The sequence below is a fragment of the Manis javanica genome, chromosome 13, assembly GCF_040802235.1.
Source record: "Manis javanica isolate MJ-LG chromosome 13, MJ_LKY, whole genome shotgun sequence".
In the NCBI taxonomy this organism is placed as follows: domain Eukaryota; kingdom Metazoa; phylum Chordata; class Mammalia; order Pholidota; family Manidae; genus Manis; species Manis javanica.
This window is the reverse complement of record NC_133168.1, coordinates 36,928,081-36,947,881: the sequence shown is the minus strand read 5'-3', so window position 1 is coordinate 36,947,881 and position 19,801 is coordinate 36,928,081. Positions and strand designations below refer to the sequence as shown.

The following is a 19,801-nucleotide window of genomic DNA, read 5'->3' as shown; positions in this document are numbered from 1 at the left end:
ACAACAATAAAATTCTGTATAGGGAAGTCAATGCTCAATGCACAATCATTAATCCATCTCAAGCCTAATTCTCTTCAGTCTCCAATCTTCTGAAGCATAACGAACAAGTTCTTACATGGTGAACAAATTCTTACATAGTGAATAAGTTCTTACATGGTGAACAGTACAAGGGCAGTCATCACAGAAACTTTCGGTTTTCATCACAGATTATGAACTATAAACAATCAGGTCAAATATGAATATTCATTTGATTTTTATACTTGATTTATATGTGGATCCCACATTTCTCCCTTATTATTATTGTTATTATTATTTTTTAATAAAATGCTGAAGTGGTAGGTAGATGCAAGATAAAGGTAGAAAACATAATTTAGTGCTGTAAGAGGGCAAATGTAGATGATCAGGTGTGTGCCTGTAGACTATGTGTTAATCCAAGCTAGACAAGGGCATTAAAACATCCACGGATGCAGATTTCTCTCAAAACAGGGGAGGGGTGAGGTTCTAAGCCTCACCACTGTTGATCCCCAATTTCTCACCTGATGGCCCCCCTGCGACTGTGCCTGTCTTAGGTTGTTCCTCCCTTGAGGAATCTTACCCGTCTCTGGCTAACCAGTCATCTTCTGGGGCCATACAGGGAGATGTAAAGTTGGTAAGTGAGAGAGAAGCCATATTGTTTGAAAAGCTTAGCTTTTTACTTCTTTGCAGATTTATGCCCTGTGGCTGCTATGCCCAGCATTTGTCTTGAGGTATCTTTACCACTTGGAGGAATTATGATACTTGGTAAATTTGATATGGGTCTTGTTTTTTTATCCATTCACCAACTCTATGTTTTTTGATAGGCTCATTCAGTCCATTTACATTTAGGGTGATTATTGATAGATATGTGCTTTTTCCCATTGCAGGCTTTAGATTCATTGTTACCAAAGATTTCAAATATGGTCTAAAAGTTTTTCCCCTCCCTTGTTTTTCTTCCTCCTCCAATCTTTATACATTAGGTGCTATATTGTGTACTCTTTGAGGATCCCTTGACTGACTTTTGGGGTAGTTGATATAATTTTCATTTGCTTAGTAATTAGTTGGTCTACTTCCTTTACTGTGGTTTTATTTTCTCTGGTGACAGTTATTCAGCCTTAGGAGCACCTCTATCCAGATCAGTCAATACAAAATACACTGCAGAGATGGTTTGTGGGAGGTAAATTCCCTCAACTTTTGCTTATCTGGGAATTGCTTAATCCCTCCTTCAAATTTAAATGATAATCATGCCAGGTAGAGTATTCTTGGTTAAAGGCCCTTCTGCTTCATTGCATTAAATATATCATGCCACACCCTTATGGCCTCAAAGGTTTCTGCTGATGATATCCTGATGGATTTATCTTTTACATGATCTTTTTTCTCTCTCTGGCTGCTTTTAATACTCTCTCCTTATCCTTGATGTTTGCCATTTTAATTATTATATGTCTTGGTGTTGTCTTCCTTGGGTCCCTTGTGTTGTGAGATCTGTGCACCACCATGGCCTGAGAGATGATCTCCTTCCCCAGACTGGAGAACAATTACCTCCTCAAAGACCCTTTCTGTCCCTTTTTTATCTCTCTTCTTCTAATACTCCTTTAATGTGAATATTGTGCCATTGGTATTATTCATGCAGTACTTTAATATTCTTTCATTTCTAGAGATTTTTTTCTGTATCTCAGCTTCTTTGTATTCCTGTTCTCTAATTTCTATTTCATTTACCATCTCCTCTACCTCATCTAATCTTCTTTTAAATCCCTCCATTGTATTTTTCATTCAGATACTGTATTTTTCAAAGTTTCTATCTCTTTCTTGAATTCCTTCTTGAGGTCTTGAATATTTTTCTGTAGCTCTGTGAGCATGTTTATAATTTTTAGTTTGAAATCTCTCTCAGGAAGTTAGCTGAGTTCAGTTTCACTTGGCTCTTTGTCTGGTGTTTTTGAGATTTTGGTTTGAAACAGTTTCCTTTGACATTCTGTATTTGTGGGAGGCATCCTCTAGTGTCCAGATGCTTTACACTATGCAGCTGCTCAGTCCCTGGAGCAATGGTGGGGTCACAGGTGAGCAGTGCTGGTGCCTGCCTGGAGAAAAGTGCTCTTTCCTGCTTACTGGGTGCATTGCCTGCCTCCACTGCCAAGGCCAGTGGCCCAAATGCACAGGGAGGAGCCTCTATGCTATGCCCTTGTAGCTGCCATAGGTGGGGCTGCCCTCTGGCTGGGCTGGTGCAATGGTGGGGGCAGCATATTTGCAAGCCAGTGCTTGCAGGAAGAAAGGAGCAGCACACTGTGTATCATGGTGCGTGGCTTCAGAGTTCTGTTGCTAGCTAATGGAATGGAGTGCCTGAAGCTCCGGAATGTTCCCAATCTGTGCGCTGAGTACACTGGGACAATTTTGTCCACCTGTTCTTTCTCCTGAGTAGCAAACTCTGTGAAGTTCTTGCCCTTTCAGCAGCCCTCTCACTGTTAGGAAGTCTCTCAGAGTACCTGCCTTTCTTTTGTCCCAAAGCAGCCAGTTGTTGGTACCTGTTCTCCACAAGTAACTGGAATCTCAGTCTCTCAATATTCCACCTGTCTTAGCTTTACAACTCCACTAATCTCCAGAGCACCATGCAATGTAGGCTTGTGCTCCAAGAGCAGATCTCCAGGGCTGGTTGTTCAGCAGTCGTAGGCCTCCACCCCCTCCCTGCTCCATCTCTCTTCCTCCCACCTGTGAGCTGTGGTCAGGGAAGGGCTTGGGTCCCTCTGGATTTCAGCTTTGCTACTTTACACTTTTCTGTGAGATTTTATCTTTTCCCAGATGTAGGCAGTCTGTCATAGTCTTCTTTCCTGCTGCTCTTTCAGGATTAGTTGTATTTGCTACATGTTCATATTATATGTGGTATTGGGAGGAGGTTTCTATCTCACTTCTCATGCTGCCATCTTTAATCCCCTGACCATACATATTCTTATTTGTAGTTCTCATTATTCCTTCATTTAAACTAATAAACTATGCATATTTATTTTAAAATGCATTCTAACCATGTCCTACTTACCATTATTAAAAATGGTAATTGATTTACATTTTTAAAAATCAGATTTATATTGGAAGTCACATAATTTCTGTTAGGAAGTTTAAAAATTTGTTTCACATCACATCAAGTTTGTGCGCATTCCTCTTAAAAGCATCATCATGAATTCATGCTACTTCATATGACATTTCATTGTTCTAATTTATTGCAATTATTGTATGCCCACTGATTCTTCAAATGTCACCCCTGCGTGACTAGCAGTCCTTTGACCCTTTAGCACTCTCCCCAATAGCTCTAAAAGAATAAGAGAAGATGTTGCAGGCTCATCTTTCTTTTTTCATCACAAGACATGGAATCAGCTGCTCCTCAGGAAGTACTGCTTCCTTATAATAGAATCCGTATTCGAGCCCAAATCAGGGCCTCATTGTCTCAGTCAGGTTATTCCTCTTGAACCCTGGAGGAGAGCCCAGAAAAGACTCTTTAAATAAACGTACTGACAGAATAAACCTTCTCTCTGTTACTCCACCTTCCCTTTCATGGTCCCCTACTCTAGTCCTGGCTATGAATTACAACCAGGAATTCCAGAATTCCTGGCTGTTATTGTTCCAACCAATGTATACATTTCATATATCTCATTTTTGAAGAGAGGCTATCAAAAGTAGGTTTTGCAATTACAGTGTGACTGTTAAAATATTTTACAGATTTTTTATTTTCCTTTTTCTTATAATGGCCCTTGGCCCAGGCTACCTTGAATTGTTTTCAAATTGTGTAATTCTGGTGCTCTTCTTCATCAGCTATTTCTGGGATTACCTATTTGGGAAAAAGAAATTTAAAAAAAGAACTTGACACTCCTCTTGATGAGACTCAAAATCAACTAACCACAGAGTTCTTAATACATAAGAGATTTTACTAGAAAGCTAGTAACAGAATATAATGAAAAGCAAATATACACATAAAGGATGACAAGGCTTGATGCACATTCTACATATGACCCATTATTTGAATGTTTTCCTTCACACTTTTTCTGTGTTGTAATTGAAATTGTCATTATGGACAATACAATAGCTCACTTGTAATTTCTCAGGCTTCCTTTTGTATATTCATGTCTGTTACTTCATAGTTGTACTTTCAGAATTTCCCTAAATAAGTTAAAAATTAAGAAATAAAATTAAATTAAAATTAAAGATATCAGAAATATCATAAATAGGTAAACCTTACCCAGAAAATTTATGTTGAAATTGTTCTGAAATCCTGTTCGACCCTAAAGCATTGTAGTTCCTTTACAGGAGTAAAAAGGCCCAGCTCACAGACTGTTAGGCTAGAGGAATGGACAAGTGCGTCTGCATCTGGCTTACATAATATTTTTGTATTCATTTTTACTGTTTAAGTTACATCAGAATTCTCACTTAAGCATCACTTTTGAAATTATCACAATTATTACTTTTAACTGTTTCCATTGTAGCTACATGAATGGAGTACACACATGTAAAATCAAGACCCAGCCTACGAACAGCAGGCTCGTGGGCATTGAGGCAAAGCCACACATTCAGAAACTGGGATAGTAGATTCCAGAGCTAGCAACTTATCAGAGTCTGTGGAGAAAACAAGAAATCAATTTCTTTTCTCAGTATACAAACATAAAGCAAAAAATGCAAAGGGAGAAAAACATTCTACTAAATTTCTTGCAAAGAATTTTATCTGTCTTTGGCAGGCACCTGAATTATGGAAGAAGCAGAAACAACCTTGTTCAAGTTTAAAGGATATAATTTTAAATCTGAACTAATTGATGTGAACTTTGTAGAAAATTTAGATGATTTTGAAATCAGAGATGATGATGTCTTCATAATCACATATCCCAAATCCGGTAAGTTCTCTACCCTAACAGCTAACCTAGTAAACAAATAACTTTTCTGTAATATGGGAACTTAGTTTTTCCAGTAGTATTATGTATGATCATATATTCTAAACCTATTGGGTATTATAAGTCTAAGAGAATTTAATATCTCATGAAATAAGGTTTTTACAATGTAGTTGAAGTTATTGTGGATTTTGGCAAGTGACAGGGACAAAATGGTGAAGCAATTCAATTGAAGACAATATATCAAAAACTTAGTGGTGAAGCGGCTGGGAAAGGAGGCAGGAATATTTACCCTCAGGCAAGGAGTTGGGTCAGATGCTTGAAACTGTATTTAATGACATGAGAAGAAGGACATTTAACTTATACTAATAATAATTGTATTGAATATATCCCAATATTTTAAACTTGTCTCTGAGTCATAGAGTGGCTTAAAGCAAAATCCTAAGTAGTGATTTGCATAGGAAGATCTTAGGGGCTGTTCTCCCACCTCACTGCTATGGTTGAACCTCAGGCCCTGGTTCCTTCATCCTACCTTTTTCCTGCTGATGACCCAATACGACAAATGTCTGATTTTTATATCACTTTCTATACTGTGTATTTCCTCTCAGATAACCCAGCTTTATATCTTGAACTGTTTTCTGAGGACACGTTATTTCTGCCCCTTCCCATCCTCATCCATTCAGTCCATGCAATAGTTCACCCCACTATGCCCATTTCCAATGTCATGGGTTTTTGACTCTTAGCTTATCAAAAATATTGTATCTAAATGATAGAAAACAATCATCATTTGGAAGATCATACATATTTTAAATAATGCTTGAATATAAGATAAAACAAACATTAATTAATAAGAAAGTATCCTGATCTTCAAAAGTCATTTTTAGCTTCCAACAGGTCATAGTAGTAAATTGGAAGAGTTTATAGGAGAAGTAAAAAGGGTCTGAATCTTTAGAAATATTTCTGATGCTTCAGCTGACTCTGTGAAACCCTGCAGTGTGCAGTGCAGCTCTAGGGGAGCCCTAAGAGTCCCATGCACTCTCCCTGGATGTTCCCCTAAGTTAAAGCCAAGTCAGCACTTTGTGGGTCAGCAGCAGGGACTTTCAATTTTATGAACACCTTTCAATTCCATTTGAAGGCACATGTGCCCAATCAATGCAATGTTGAGAGAGTCCTGTTGTGACTGGCAGCCAGCCTGACACAGAGTACGAGCATAGATTCAGGTTAGTCTCTTATGGATCTCTGAGGGCTGTGGAATGAACAGTTGGACTCTGGTGGCCCAGAAGTTCTACTTGAAACATCAGGTTACCTTAATGTCTATCAAGGGATTCAGAGAGAGACCTTGGGATGGAGTTCCTGCTACCATATTATTTATTTATTAGGGGAAAGGAGGGATAAGTTAAATGTACATCCATTCTTTCTTTTTTATTCTATGGTCTGAATATGTGTGTCCACCCAAAATTTATGTATTGAAATCCTAACCCCTAAAGGTGATGGTATTGGGAAATAGGGCCTTTGGGAAATCATTAATTAGGTCATGAGAAAAAGAACGTCAATGATTTGGTTTAATACTTTAACAACAGAAGCTCGAGGAGATTCTTATCTCAGTCCACCATATGAGTACAACGAGACCAAAGCTGAATTGGGAAGAGAGCCCTGAATCTGCTGGCACCATGCTCGTGGACTTCTAGTCTCCAGAGCTGTGACAAATAGATTTCTGTTATTTATAAGCTACCTGGTCTGTGCACTATGATTGCACTGTGGAGTTTCTTCTGTCATTGCCCTGTGATCAGACAAAAATATTTATGTGTGTGTATATATGCATCTATGCATATAAACATATAAATATACACATATAAATACAACTGTATATGCACACTGAAGTCAGTACAGATCCTCTGCCCATTTTTTTACTGGATGGTTGTGTTTTGTTGGTACTGAGGGGTTTATTTTTGTTTATTTTCAATATTAACCCCTCATCAGATACATGATTTGCCAATATTTTCTCCCAAACTGTAGGTTGCCCTTTCACTTTGTTGATGGTTACCATTGCTGCACAGAAACCATTTAGTTAAATGGATACACTTTTTTGTTTTTATTTTTTTTCATTAGCTTTGGTGTCATAACCAAAAAATCCTTGTGAATCAAATCATCAAGGAACTTACTGCCTATGTTTTCTCCTAAGAGTTCTGAGGTTTCAGGTCTTACATTCACATCTTTAATCCACTTTGATTGAATTTCTGTGTAGGCTGTAAGTAGTGGTCCAGTTCATTCTTTTGTTAATGGATGTTCAGTTTTTCCTCAGTTTTGTTAATGGATGTTTCATTTAATCACTCATTAAATAGACTATCCTTTCTCCTTTGTATGTTCTTGGCTCATTTGTCATTAAATTAATTAACCATATATATGCATGGGTTTCTTTCTGAACTCTCCATTCTGTTTCATTGATCTGTGTGTCTGTTTTTTATGCCAATACCACACTGTGTTGAATAGTATAAATTCATGATATATTTATATTATATTATATTATACTTATTATATTATATTATATTATGTTATGTTATGTTATGTCATGTCATGTCATGTCATATCATATTATATTATATTAATTATATTATATTAAATTAAACTTTGCAACATAAGTTGAAACCAAGACGTGTGATACCCCCAGCTATATTCTTCCTTGCTTTGGTTATTCCAAGACTTTTGTGGTCCCTTACAAATTTTTGGATGGTGTTTTCTATTTCTGTGAAAAATACCACTGGAATTTTCATAGGAAATGCACTGAATTTGTATATTGCTTTGGGGAGTGTGGACATCTTAAAAATATTGATTCTTATAATCCATGACATGGAGTATATTCCAATTTATTTGTGTATCCTTCAATTATTTTTTATTAGTGTCATATCACTTTCAGTACTGGTTTTTCATAAACTTAGTTAAATTTATTCCTCTCCATTTTATTCTTTTTGATGCTGCCATGAGTGGAATTGTATCTTTAATTTCTCTTTCTGATACTTTGTTTTTAGTGCACAGAAATGTCTATTTTGGTATATTTTAAAATTTATTTTGCATATTTATTATAAATCCTGCAACTTCACTGAGTACTTGGAATAGTTCTAACAGTTTTTCAGGGAGTTTTAAGAGCTTTGCTTCCTATACATAATAGCATGTCATCTACAAATAGAGACAGTTTAACTTTTTCCTCCCCACTTTGGATGACTTTTATTTCCTTTTTTGATAATTGCTCTGGCTAGGATTCCCCAAAAGACTGATAAGAATAGGCACACTTGTGCTGATCCTGATGTTAGAGGACAAACTCCCAGTTTACCATCCAGAATGATGTCAGCTGTGGGCTCATCTCTGGCCTTTAATTTGTTGAGTGAAATTTCCACAATGCCCACTATGTTTAGTGTTTCTATCATGAATGGATGTTGAATTCTGTCAAATACTTTCTCTGCATATATTGAGCTGCTAATACAGCTTTAATCCTTCCTTTTGTTAATGTGGTATACCATGTTGATTGATTTGTGAATGTCAAGCCTTTCTGCAAAGCTCAAATAAATTCCAGTTGATCATGATGTATGATACTTTCTATGTATTATTGAATTCAGTTTGCTAATAATTTTTTGAAGGATCTTTGCATCTATGTTCATCAGGAATAATGGTCTGTAATTTTCTTTTTTTGTAGTGTCCTTGTGTGGTGTTGTTACATGTAATGCTGAAAGGGCAGAAAAGAAAAAAGAAAGGGAAGGACAGGATGGGAAAGGGAGAGGGTGAGGAGCCGCAGAAGAGGAGGAGGAGGAGAGGGGAAAGTGCAGCCTGTTTTGCCTGGGGCACAGTGTTGCAGTCCTCATATTCCTGAGTCTCTGGAGATCTGCGGCCCCGGCAGGTCATGATTTTTAACTGGTCCACCATCCTGAAGCTGTGCTATTTCCTGAAGGAAAAGCAACTCTTGTCTGTGAAGGAGAAAAGATATTCTTCACAGATATCCTTTTAGAGCTACATTCTGAGTTTTCATTGAGTTTTAGCTCCAGCAGTGCTAACATGGCATAATCTTTCCTGGGTGACACTGGAAGTCTTTGGGAAGGCTATATGGGAATTGATGAGGGGCCAGTACATTTATTCACTTCAGAACTCAGATTACTATTCTAACTGGGACTTGTAACTTCTGGTGGGATAGACTCTTTGAAAGCATTGTCTTGGAAATACTAGAAGCACAACCTCATAGTGGGTTTGTCTTAAATCTCAATAGTCCCATATATGAAGCATGCAAAGAACTGTAAGGAAACAAACACCAGCAATTACATGTGCATATTGGCCACAGACATAAGAGTTATCTTAGAATTTCTCAAATCGCACTGGAAGCCAGGGTCCAACTTCAGGTAGCATCTTTCCTTTCTGTCTATGTGGGTGTCACAAGTTCTCCCTTGGGTATTTGTAATAAACAGTATTTCCTTAAGTAGAGATTATGGGCAAAGTGAGAAAACAGAGGGAAGGATGGAAAAATTAAAAGTTACTTCTTTGAAGGGTTTGTTTAGATCTGTGCTTATATTAGCTAATGATCCAGGAATGAGGAAGAAAATATAGTGGCAGGCATAGAAGTTAATGTAATGGTAACATATGAAGAAGAAGAAAGCACAGATAAAGAGTCAAAGAATGAATTTGTGTGACAAATGGCCCCATTTTCTTTAAAGCAAAATAAAAACAATGTTTGTTGTCTCTTACCTTTACTGCACTTTACATGTGTAAAATAATCCATGCAGACATCTTTATCATTACCCTTGGTTGAATAACATAACATACAAAACTTAAAAACTGATGCCTTAGTTTTGAACATTTTGAGAACTTCCTGAACTTGAAAAAGAAATTATTTCTTTTACAGGAACCATCTGGACTCAGCAGTTACTAAGCTTGATTTATTTTGAAGAGCATCGCAAAAGAACTGCAAATGTGGACACAATTGATTATGTCCCCTTTCTTGAATACAAGTTTCGACCACAAATTCACTTTAACAAAAGACCATCTCCTCGTCTATTCTGTAGCCACATTCCATACTACTTGGCTCCCAGAGGGCTGAAGAAGAAAAAAGCCAAAGTAGGAAAAGGCTATGCTTGCTGAATGATTACTCTTTCCATTATTTAATTTGCTCATTATGCTGATACTACATTCATCCAGTTGCTAGTTAATACAGTATTTGCAAACTTTAATTTTCAATACCATTGGCGTTCTCATTTATAATATTTAATTTTACTTTCATCTTGTCATTTTTCTGATTATACAATAATGTAGGTCATTTAATAAGTAAAGCATATACAGACATTCATATAGTTTATATTAAAATACATTATGATAGCATATATAAAATAGATGTAATATATAACTCCCTAATTTTAAATTAGCTTTATCACTATGTATATACATAAAATACTAGCAATTTCTCACCTCCTTCCTTTTAGGGTCTTCCCTGCTTCCCTTGGATACTTCTAAATATTTTGCCGCATTCTCCCTCAAGGCAGCTACTTCCATGAAATTCAAAGGAACTTCAAACCAAGTCGGTGTTCTCTACAGAGTGATTCTCTCCCTCTCTCCATCTCTCCCTGGATCAGTGACCTCCATCCATTGATAATATAGGCTCTTGGCTCCATACTTACCTCTCTATCTCTGCTCCCATCACTCACATGATAATTTGAAAGCTCATGTGAATGGTCTTCTGGCAGGGCCAGAAAAGGAGAGGCAAGCAAGGCACCAGGGCCCAAACGTTAAGGAGGTGCTCACTCTCAGGGATGAGCAAATGCAGGATGGGTCTCCTTCAACTTTAGCCCCCCGGCTCTGCCCTTTCCTGCCTCAGTGAGGACTTCCCAACTCCAATGGTCTTTCCTCCACTGACCTCAGCTACCCTTCTAACCTGCTTATAAACCACCCTCTATTTATGACACTCATTGCCCTCTACTGTAATATATACATTTGTCTAATATCTATCTTTCTGATCCAAACGTAAAACCCATGAGAGAGGTAGAGGTTTTTTCAGGGCTGTGTTCACAGTGCTGAGAATAGTGGCCTTCAGATACTGGAGTTGAATGAATGAAGAAAGGCATCACCAGTGATTACACTAACTTAAATTGTGACTTCTTCACCTTATTCAGACTGCTGCCTCCTCATGGGCCTGCCCCTTTCTGGTGTTCCCAGCCCAGTGTGTGTCAGCACTGGGATTCAGAACCATCCCCTCTACTCTCTTGCAGAAAAGAGTCCCAATTCTTCACTGTATCTTAGCACTATAATCTCTTCTGTCTAAATCCCTTTGCTCCATTTATCTATGTTATAATAAGCTGGCAAATCCAAAATCTGGTTCAACACAATTGGAATGCATTCCTGCCTTTTTCAGGGATCTGAGTGGCTGCAAAAAACCTAAACACTTCAACACTGTGCCTGGTCTTTATACTTATTACCACAGTTCTCAAATTCTGCTTTTAATATGTTTTGCTTTCTCAGTTTCCAAAAGGATTAATTGATACTTTTTCTCTCTTTGGAAACCTTAACAACATTCTGCTCTGTGCCTCCACTGACCCCAGTTAATGACCTGCAATTCAGAAAGTTACTTGCACTGGTGTCCCCTCAGTGCCTTCCCTCCTTAAAAGAAAAAGTGTAATCAGTAGACTGTCTTCTCCTATTAGAGACCAGCCCCTCCACTCACGGTCAGGGGCTGTTTTTGTCTGCCCAGTGTACCTCAGATGGTGGTGATTTTGTCTCAGGATACCCAGAACTGTCTGGAGCATTTTTGGCTGGGCCTGTGGTGGTGCTGCTGGTGCGGAGGGAAAAGAGCCCCGAGGCCGGGATGCTGTTAGATACGCTCCAGTGCCCAGGGTAGCCCGTGCCACAGACAACTAATTGGTTCAAAATGTCAGTCAGGCTGCTTTGGGAACCTTGCTCTCTCCTTGAAGATTTGGCATGAACAGTAATTTCCTTTTTTCAATTCATCATCAATTTCTTGTTTCCTGATGATTCTCTTTGGCCCATAATCAAGATGTCATGTTACCCATTTTGAAGTAAGACAGAACTCCTCTTTTTCCATATTGATTTTTAGCTGCTGCTTCTCTGTTCTTTTGATCTAAACTTACTCAATTTGGCTTCTGCCCCCAGCTTTCATTGACACCTCAAAGTCAATAACACATAATTCTTATATTTTATAAACCAAGGAATCATCTATCATCTTTTTTGAACCTATCCATGCATCTGACATAGTTGATCATTTTCTCCTTCTTTACATGTTTCTTTTCCTACCTTAGCATGTCAGAGTAGAAATGTGGGAACCCTTTAACTGTTTGAAAACATTGGGATAATGAATTAATTCTAACCTGTTGGTTCTAATATTAAGCCTTTGTGTTTTACCGAAAAATCAGTCCCTGCATTATTTAGGGTTTTCTCTAATAGTACAGTGGGCGTCTGAGATACTGTTCATTCCTCCCTCTGGCTTATTCTTGTCTGTCTAACCATCTAGTGTTGAATTTGGAGGTATCTGACCTGGCCTTCTCCTCTGCTTGCTCTGCACTTATTACCTAGGTCGCATTATCTAATACCACAAATTTAAATAAAATGTATATGGTAACTTCTCCCTTTAATTCTACATGATATGAACTCCTAGTTTTCCTCTACTGATAACTTGCATGATTGTCTACCCAAAGAGGCAGGACCTTTTACTCTGTGATAACACTGTCACTTTGACATAAGCCAACAGATGTATGACAAGAAGCAATTCCCAATCCATATTTAGAGACACAAAGAATCATAGCAAGGACTGAAAGTGACTTTTTTTTCTTATAGTTCACCCTTTGGAGGAGTACTATTAATTTCTTTACAGAAATATCAATCGTCATTGTTATTTGTTTGATATTATAACCACTTTGTTGGTACCAAACAAGTGCTGTGGCTGTAGGACTCATTCCAGGGCAGTGTGGGTCACTGAGGAATGAGAACTGCACACACATACCAAGAGTCCATCAACTCATCTCCTCGCATGAAGGATTGTCTCCAGGCACTGACAGGGAGGGGGCAGGTGGCTGAAACCTTCTCTTTACTTAAACTGGATATTCTCCAAGAGGAGAAACAACAGATATACATGTCAATTCTCAATAGAGATGCAAGGCCTGGGGTTTACCGAGTGACCCTGAATGTTCTGTACACACACAGAATAAGTCCCTTAAATGTGGGCTGGGCAGATATTAATGTATTTTGTATTCATGTAATATTGTTGTTAAGAAACTATTTCTTCCAGTTGATTATCATAAACCTTTTTTTAAATGAATTCTCTATTCCTTCAGTGTAAAAAATTCCTAAGAAGTAACCTCTATGTTCCAAAGACTTGTGTTTTCCCCTATCAAGGTATAAGAGTAAGAAAGGTGTAAACTGCACTTGTACATTGAAAACACTTTAGTTTAGTATTCAAGTTCTCATATTATTTTGTAGTTTATGAAGCATTCTCATGTGTTTTAGCTAGTTGGTATAAGGGAAAAGAATGGTGTAGTTCTCTTTGCCTTTGTGATTTAAGAAACGGTAACTTCTGAGATGTGTCTAGAAGAGTTATTGATAGTCTTGGCCAGGCATGGAGTGAGAGAGAGGACTTATAGAGAAAGAGAAACCCAGAATACAGAGGAGAGGGCTGAGTGTGTTTATGACATGATTAGGAGATTGTGAGAGCTTAAAATAATGGGTCTCATCCAACTGAAATGTCTATAGGAGGTAAATATAAAATGAAAGCAACAGAAACAATGGTTTCCTCCTTTTTTTGCAGCTTATTTACGTATACAGGAACCCTAAAGATGTTTTGTGCTCATATTTTCATTTTTCAAATATGTTGAGAAGTTTCAAATCTGCAGTCAGTATTGAGGAATTCATGGAACTCTTTCTAGAAGGAAAAGGTAACTGAACTTATAAACTGAGCTATCAGTTTTCAGAACTGAGGTGAGCTCTTAAACTTAGTGAATTTGACAGAGGGAAAGACAATCATGAAATAGAGTAGAATGGATTCAGTAGACAATTTATCAAACCATTGTTGGGGTTGTCTGGATGACTACGTCCTGCCATACTTGCAAATTCTATTCACATTCACCCAAACTCAGGAGATCATTAAGATTACAACATCATATTAAAAGGGAATATTTACTCTTAGCTATTAAAGAAGTGTGAACAGATTAGTGTTTCAGGAACTCAGAAGTTTCTGTTCTAGCTCAGCTGAGAAGGGAGCTCAGTGTAGATCATAGTAGGTTTGGGGCTTTGGCAGTGCATACTGCATGTGGCAACTTCCAGAGGCTTCTATGTGACAAAGTTCTGTTCCCCCATTCTGTTCTGAGGAGTCAACTTCGGTAGCTGAGCAAGAGCAAGGCCTGCTGACATAGAGATGATGGTCTTATACAGGAGAAATAAGCTTAAAATCTAAACCACTGTGCAGAGCTGAAGGGACTCCTCAGGGAGCCCACATAGTCCATTGAGGGGAGCAACTCTATGTGTCTTTGGGGACAGTGGGAGGAGTGGGATGGAGAGGATATGTTCCCATGACTGTTGTCTGGTTTTGGTCCCTCCTAATCCCACCTTAGTATGCTTTTATCTTTATGTAAAATATATTTATAAGAAAACGATTTCTCCATTAATGAATGTATAGCTCCCTGGTGGCAGCAGGGTGAGTCTCCAATTAGTCATGTGACAGAGAACAAAGTGGAATCTAGCAACAGAGTTCCTTGTCTTTCCTTTGTTACTAAACATTCCTGCACCCCTTAAGAATGCAATAGCTTATTTCTCAACCTGTTCAATATGTTTCCCTAATTCCTTTTCTATCTTCCCACAGTGGTAGGAAGCCTTTGGTTTGACCACATTAAAGGATGGTATGAGCACAAAAGCCACTTCAACATTCAATTCATAATGTATGAGGATATGAAGAAGGTGAGTGCAGATGGTTTGTCTGTATACCAGATTATGTATATATATTTCTGTGAGTAGAGATTATATTTCTGGTTTCCCAAATGGTAACCCAGTCTGACCTAACAAACTGATGGTTCATGTCTAGAGTCCCCAAAGGACAAACGAAATTAGAGATACAAGATTCAGTGTCATAGAAGAGTGTTTCCATATCATCTCTTTATTTTGTTTACCAGTTTTTAATTTATAATTCATTTTAATAAATAATATGTGTATGAGGGATTTCTGTGTATTAGCAGGCATGTATATGTCTGATTATTTTGAACCAGGGTATTACTCTTTCAGTCATGCTTTATTCATTCTATTTTCTGCATTATTAACCCTTTTAACATTCTGGATTTAGTTTATTACACTGGGATGTATTTCTTGAGAAATTCATTCTTGTGAGCCTTATGTTGAGTAAGCATGACATGGTAAGTAAGTGAAAATTTTTGTGTTCCATTAGGAAGAATGCAGCTCCCAATAATACTCAACCATAAGTGGCTTAAAGCATCTGTTAAAAGGGCATCTGTTGTTTATTGACTGAAATCCAGAGGCAAGTTACCCTGAGTCTGGGTATGGCAGCTCAAGGATGTCATGAATGTCCCAGGAATTCTGTATTTGCTTTTTTTGCCATGTTTTGTGTGGCACTGATGCTTCCCTTCATATAAGATGGCTGTTACGGTGCCAATCTCATGTCCTTTGAGGATAGGATAGATAACTTCTAAAGTAGAAATAAAAGAAACAGAGCCATAAAGGACTTTTTCCTTTGCTATGTTCCTGGTTTTACCCCAGGAGGAACATCAATCTCAGAACCTTCTGTGTGACTTTGTCTTTCTGTTTCAATGCCAAAAGTCTATCAGTCACCACTCTAGACAAAAATCTCATAAAGGAGAATGGGAGTACCAGGAGGATCTCATCTCAAACAGGACCATTCCTTGAATGGGGCTGGACACTGATGCCAGAATATCACCAGGGATCTCTTAACAAGAAAGAAGAGGAAAAGCAGAAATGCAGGCAACAACTAATGGCTGCCACCAGCTGAGCATTCATCACTAGCTTTGGTTAAAGTCGGCCCCTAGGTGATGATAGAAGCCTAGACTCTCCTGTTTAGTTTATATCAGCTACTAAGACCAGATACAAGTATCTGGCTGGCTTTGCTACACTCTTCAAAATAAGGCTTCTTCCAGTGCCTCCAGCCATATCCCCCCACCTTCTCATCCCAGGCCTGTTTCCATCAAGCTCCAAGGAAACCCAGCTTCTAACTTTGCTGTCACCTGACATCTCACACATTTCCTGCAACTGCAATAATGCATATACTGTTCTTTTAGTCTAGTCTGTATGTCTCCAGCTTTGTCTTCATAGAAAAACATTTCTGTTTAAGACCTACAACAAATTTCTCTTACTGTTTGAAACTGGCTTTGAAATCTGTTTCATATTTGCTGTCTCTGCATATGTTGGTATACTCAATTGCCAGCTCTGATTCTGTAATTGTCCATCTAATCATTTGCACTGTTATCCAGGGCCATGCTACTCTCACAAGGCAGTCTAGTGAACACAGATGAAATGAAATGTGAGCAATCCAGAAATAACCCCAAATAAGGAGTAAAACTCCAGACAAAGGAAAGATTAATTTACCAAGAAAGAGTAATGAAGTCCCTTCTCACCATGTAATTCCAAATTTATAACCAGCCTAAGCAGCTACACTTTTCCTTCCGTGATGTTATTTAGTTGTGACATTTATGTAAGTCTTCTTTGTTATGATTTGCATAATGTATGAATCTCTGATTTACTTCAGGATCTCAGAAGTTCTATCTTGACAGTCTGTAAATTTCTGGGGAAGAAACTGAATGAAGAGGAAGTGGATGCTGTTATGAGGCAGGCCACGTTTGAGAACATGAAGTCTGACCCACTTGCAAATTATACAACTATATTAAAAACTTCAGCTGAACATTTAAAGAATTATGAATTTTTCCTTCGCAAAGGTGAAGTTCGGGAGTCAGTTTTTGTTTTGGTCTGTGGTGCAAATGAACCAAAGTGTAGACTCTAGACTTCCTGCCAGAGTTTTCCAAAATGGAGCTCTCCTTATCCCCTTCCATCCTCCAGGCAGTTGATTTTCCATGATTTGTACTCTGTGCTCTTCATGAGACTATAATATTTGGTCCCTGAAGGTATCTGAGGAGTAATCTACAACCACAAGTCCTTCTACATGGCCCCTGAAAAATCTACCAATGCCTAGCACAGTGCCTGCCACAAATGAATGTTTATCCAGTGTTAGACACTATCGCTTCATTAACATGGCCACATTCTAATGATGAGTTAATGATGGATCTGTTGGCCATTGCTGGCTGCTTTTACATCTCCACGACTTTTTCTGAGCATCTATCAAGGGTGAATTAACAGCACACATTTGTTATTCTTTTGTCATCAGGAGTGACTATTACGTGTCTTACATCAAACCAGAATCTCACATTGTAACAACTCACAGGAATATCTCATTTATGTGCCCTAAAAATGAGTGAGATTTTAGAATGAATGAAATCATTATACAACTGATACACTTGAATACATTAAATTATTTTTATTTTAAACAAGCATTGCAAATTATATTTTATGATCTTCTAATTAAGAATGTGGAAAATGTGTAATCAGAATTATAGACATAGATTTCTCACTTAATTGTAAGGTTCTATGCCTCTATATAAAATAGCAATAAATACTGGCTTTGATTTCTTGAAAATTTTTTTGTATTCCTTCATCTCTTAGGTTTATCTTCCCCCTTGTCTTTAAAAATTAAAGCAGTGGTAACAGGGAGCCAACCTGAAGAGGGGGTGTGTTCTTTCCCTTTAGCCCCAGCACAGACCTTTGTTTTCTAGATGCTATGACCATTGTAATCTATCACTATTGCTGTACTTGCATTTGGATTTTCTTTGAAAAAAGAAAATTTTCTGTGTACCTATGTCTTTAATGAACCTGAACAAGAGAGGCTGAAATAGTGAATATAGAGATCAGAGTGAGCAAAATTTATTTGTAGTAGTGAAATATATTCCCATATGTTTATTATGCAGTTTCAAAAGCACTTCTCTCATTAAGGTTACCTTCTTAAATGTTATTTGCATTGCATGACCACTCCTGCCCTAAGATTTCTTTGAGTTTTCAGTATTTTTCAGATTTTTATTTTCATTCCAACCAGTGTATTTTTAAAATTAGTGTTTCCTCTTTTACCTCTTCTTTCCTCTGCTGTTGTTTGCCATAAAAATTCTGTATGTCTGTAAGTTTAGTTTGAGGCTGTGTCATACCTAAATTGGGTAAAGATGAAATAATTTCAGCCCTACCTTTATCAATTCTATGATCTTTTCTATACTTTAAATATTTCAGAGCATCCATGTCTTCATCAATAATTATTAGCTCAGTGATATTTGTTAATGGATTTTTATAAGACTTTTACAAAAACACCATAACCAGTGTTAGTATGGAACAACAGTGATTAAATTGCAGTGATTTTATTTTTTACCAAGTGTCTGACAGCTTAGAAGGTGGACTAATTACATCAAATTACAGTATAATTGCAGTGATAAGTTTACCAGCTTGCCCAAAATGAGAGAGTGAAATCATGACTATGGGAAGGAGGAACTGGGAACTTGGAGAGGAGAGAAAATAAAAGTGGAAAAAATCATGTTTATCCCAAAGCTAAAGTCTCACACCTGCACCCCCAGCACAGAAACTTCACTGAAGCAATTTGTTTATATCTCCTCCCAGGTACAATTGGAGACTGGAAAAATCACATGACTGTTCAACAGAATGAAAGGTTTGACAAGATTTTCCAAAGGGAGATGAAAGATTTTCCCTTGAAGTTCATCTGGGATATAAATGAAGAATAGAGTACTGAACTCAGTGAAAACATTAAAAAAAAACACTTTCAGAAAGAAACATATTTAACAATACACTGTAATCTTTGACTTTTGTTGTATCACAATTGAAAAACCTTAGTGATTAATAAATAAGAATTAGTAATTTTACATCATTTGCTATATGTGGCCTGTTTTCCATTTCCAGGGACGCCTCAGTTTCTAATCAAAAGAGGATCCTCCTTATTTGTTGGCAAATAGTTATGGAATATTTATTATTTTTTTTAGTAGTTCAGAGATTCTTGAACAAAAGAGGAAATCACAACATGTGATCAGTTTGCTGTCTTGAAATGGAAACATTGACTCACTGTATTTTTTCATGTAAGAAGAGCTTAATATTTACATAACCAAATGAGTGAATCTTTTGTTTAAAAGCTTTTAGATTTGTGTGTAACTTAGGAAGTTTGCCACACCAAATATTTTTATGTTCATATGTCATATCTATAGTTGATCTAGATAATATACTTACATTGTAAGAAAACTATTTTTCTAATAGACAACTAATTGATCTAAATTATTATTGAGTAGTCCATCATTTTCTTACTGATTAAAATAGACATTATCATGTTCTACATAACTGTAAACATGTAAGTTGAGTTTTGTAAATTTTTTTTTCTCCTAATATGCTTTTCTCTCTCAAAATCATGATATCTAAATTGTTCAAATAAAGTCATAAACTCTTTCAAAATAACGACTGGTTTTATGCTAGGCATTGCTCTACACTTAAAAGTGATTTAAAAATTGAAGCCATAATAAATTGAGTATTACCATTCAGGAATTTTTACCTTTCATTGTGGTTTTTTTTTTTTTTTTCCCCAGGATATTAGGTAAAGATACATGAACCTAATAAAAGCCTGGCTCATTTCTTCACTTTATTCCTTAGAACATATATAACATTTGCAGTTAATGGTAAGTAGGAAATTTTATCAGTTACACTTTTTACCTGGTTGTTATTGCTGCTCATGGAGTTTTGCCTGCTCATTCATCATCGCGGTTTCTGGTTCCCAGTTTGGCTGAATGGGAAGCAGTGCAGTTGGTCTGAGGCCAGCAGTAGTGTGGACATTGCCATCACCA

The 19,801-nt window shown here is 37.3% G+C and overlaps 1 protein-coding gene across 5 annotated transcripts in view; it reads left to right on the top strand.

Moving 5' to 3' along the window:
• LOC108389720 (amine sulfotransferase-like) overlaps positions 1 to 19,501 on the top strand; it is a 34,287-nt gene extending 14,786 nt beyond the window's left edge. For all 5 annotated transcript variants that reach the window (XM_037017692.2, XM_037017694.2, XM_037017693.2 and 2 more), the window contains 6 exons: positions 4,728 to 4,880; positions 9,757 to 9,968; positions 13,660 to 13,786; positions 14,710 to 14,804; positions 16,618 to 16,804; positions 18,579 to 19,501. In XM_037017692.2, coding sequence (XP_036873587.1) covers positions 4,739 to 4,880; positions 9,757 to 9,968; positions 13,660 to 13,786; positions 14,710 to 14,804; positions 16,618 to 16,804; positions 18,579 to 18,700 — 885 coding nt within the window. In that variant the 5' untranslated portion in view covers positions 4,728 to 4,738 and the 3' untranslated portion in view covers positions 18,701 to 19,501. The remainder of the gene's footprint in view (positions 1 to 4,727; positions 4,881 to 9,756; positions 9,969 to 13,659; positions 13,787 to 14,709; positions 14,805 to 16,617; positions 16,805 to 18,578) is intronic.
• The last annotated feature ends 300 nt before the right edge of the window (positions 19,502 to 19,801 follow it).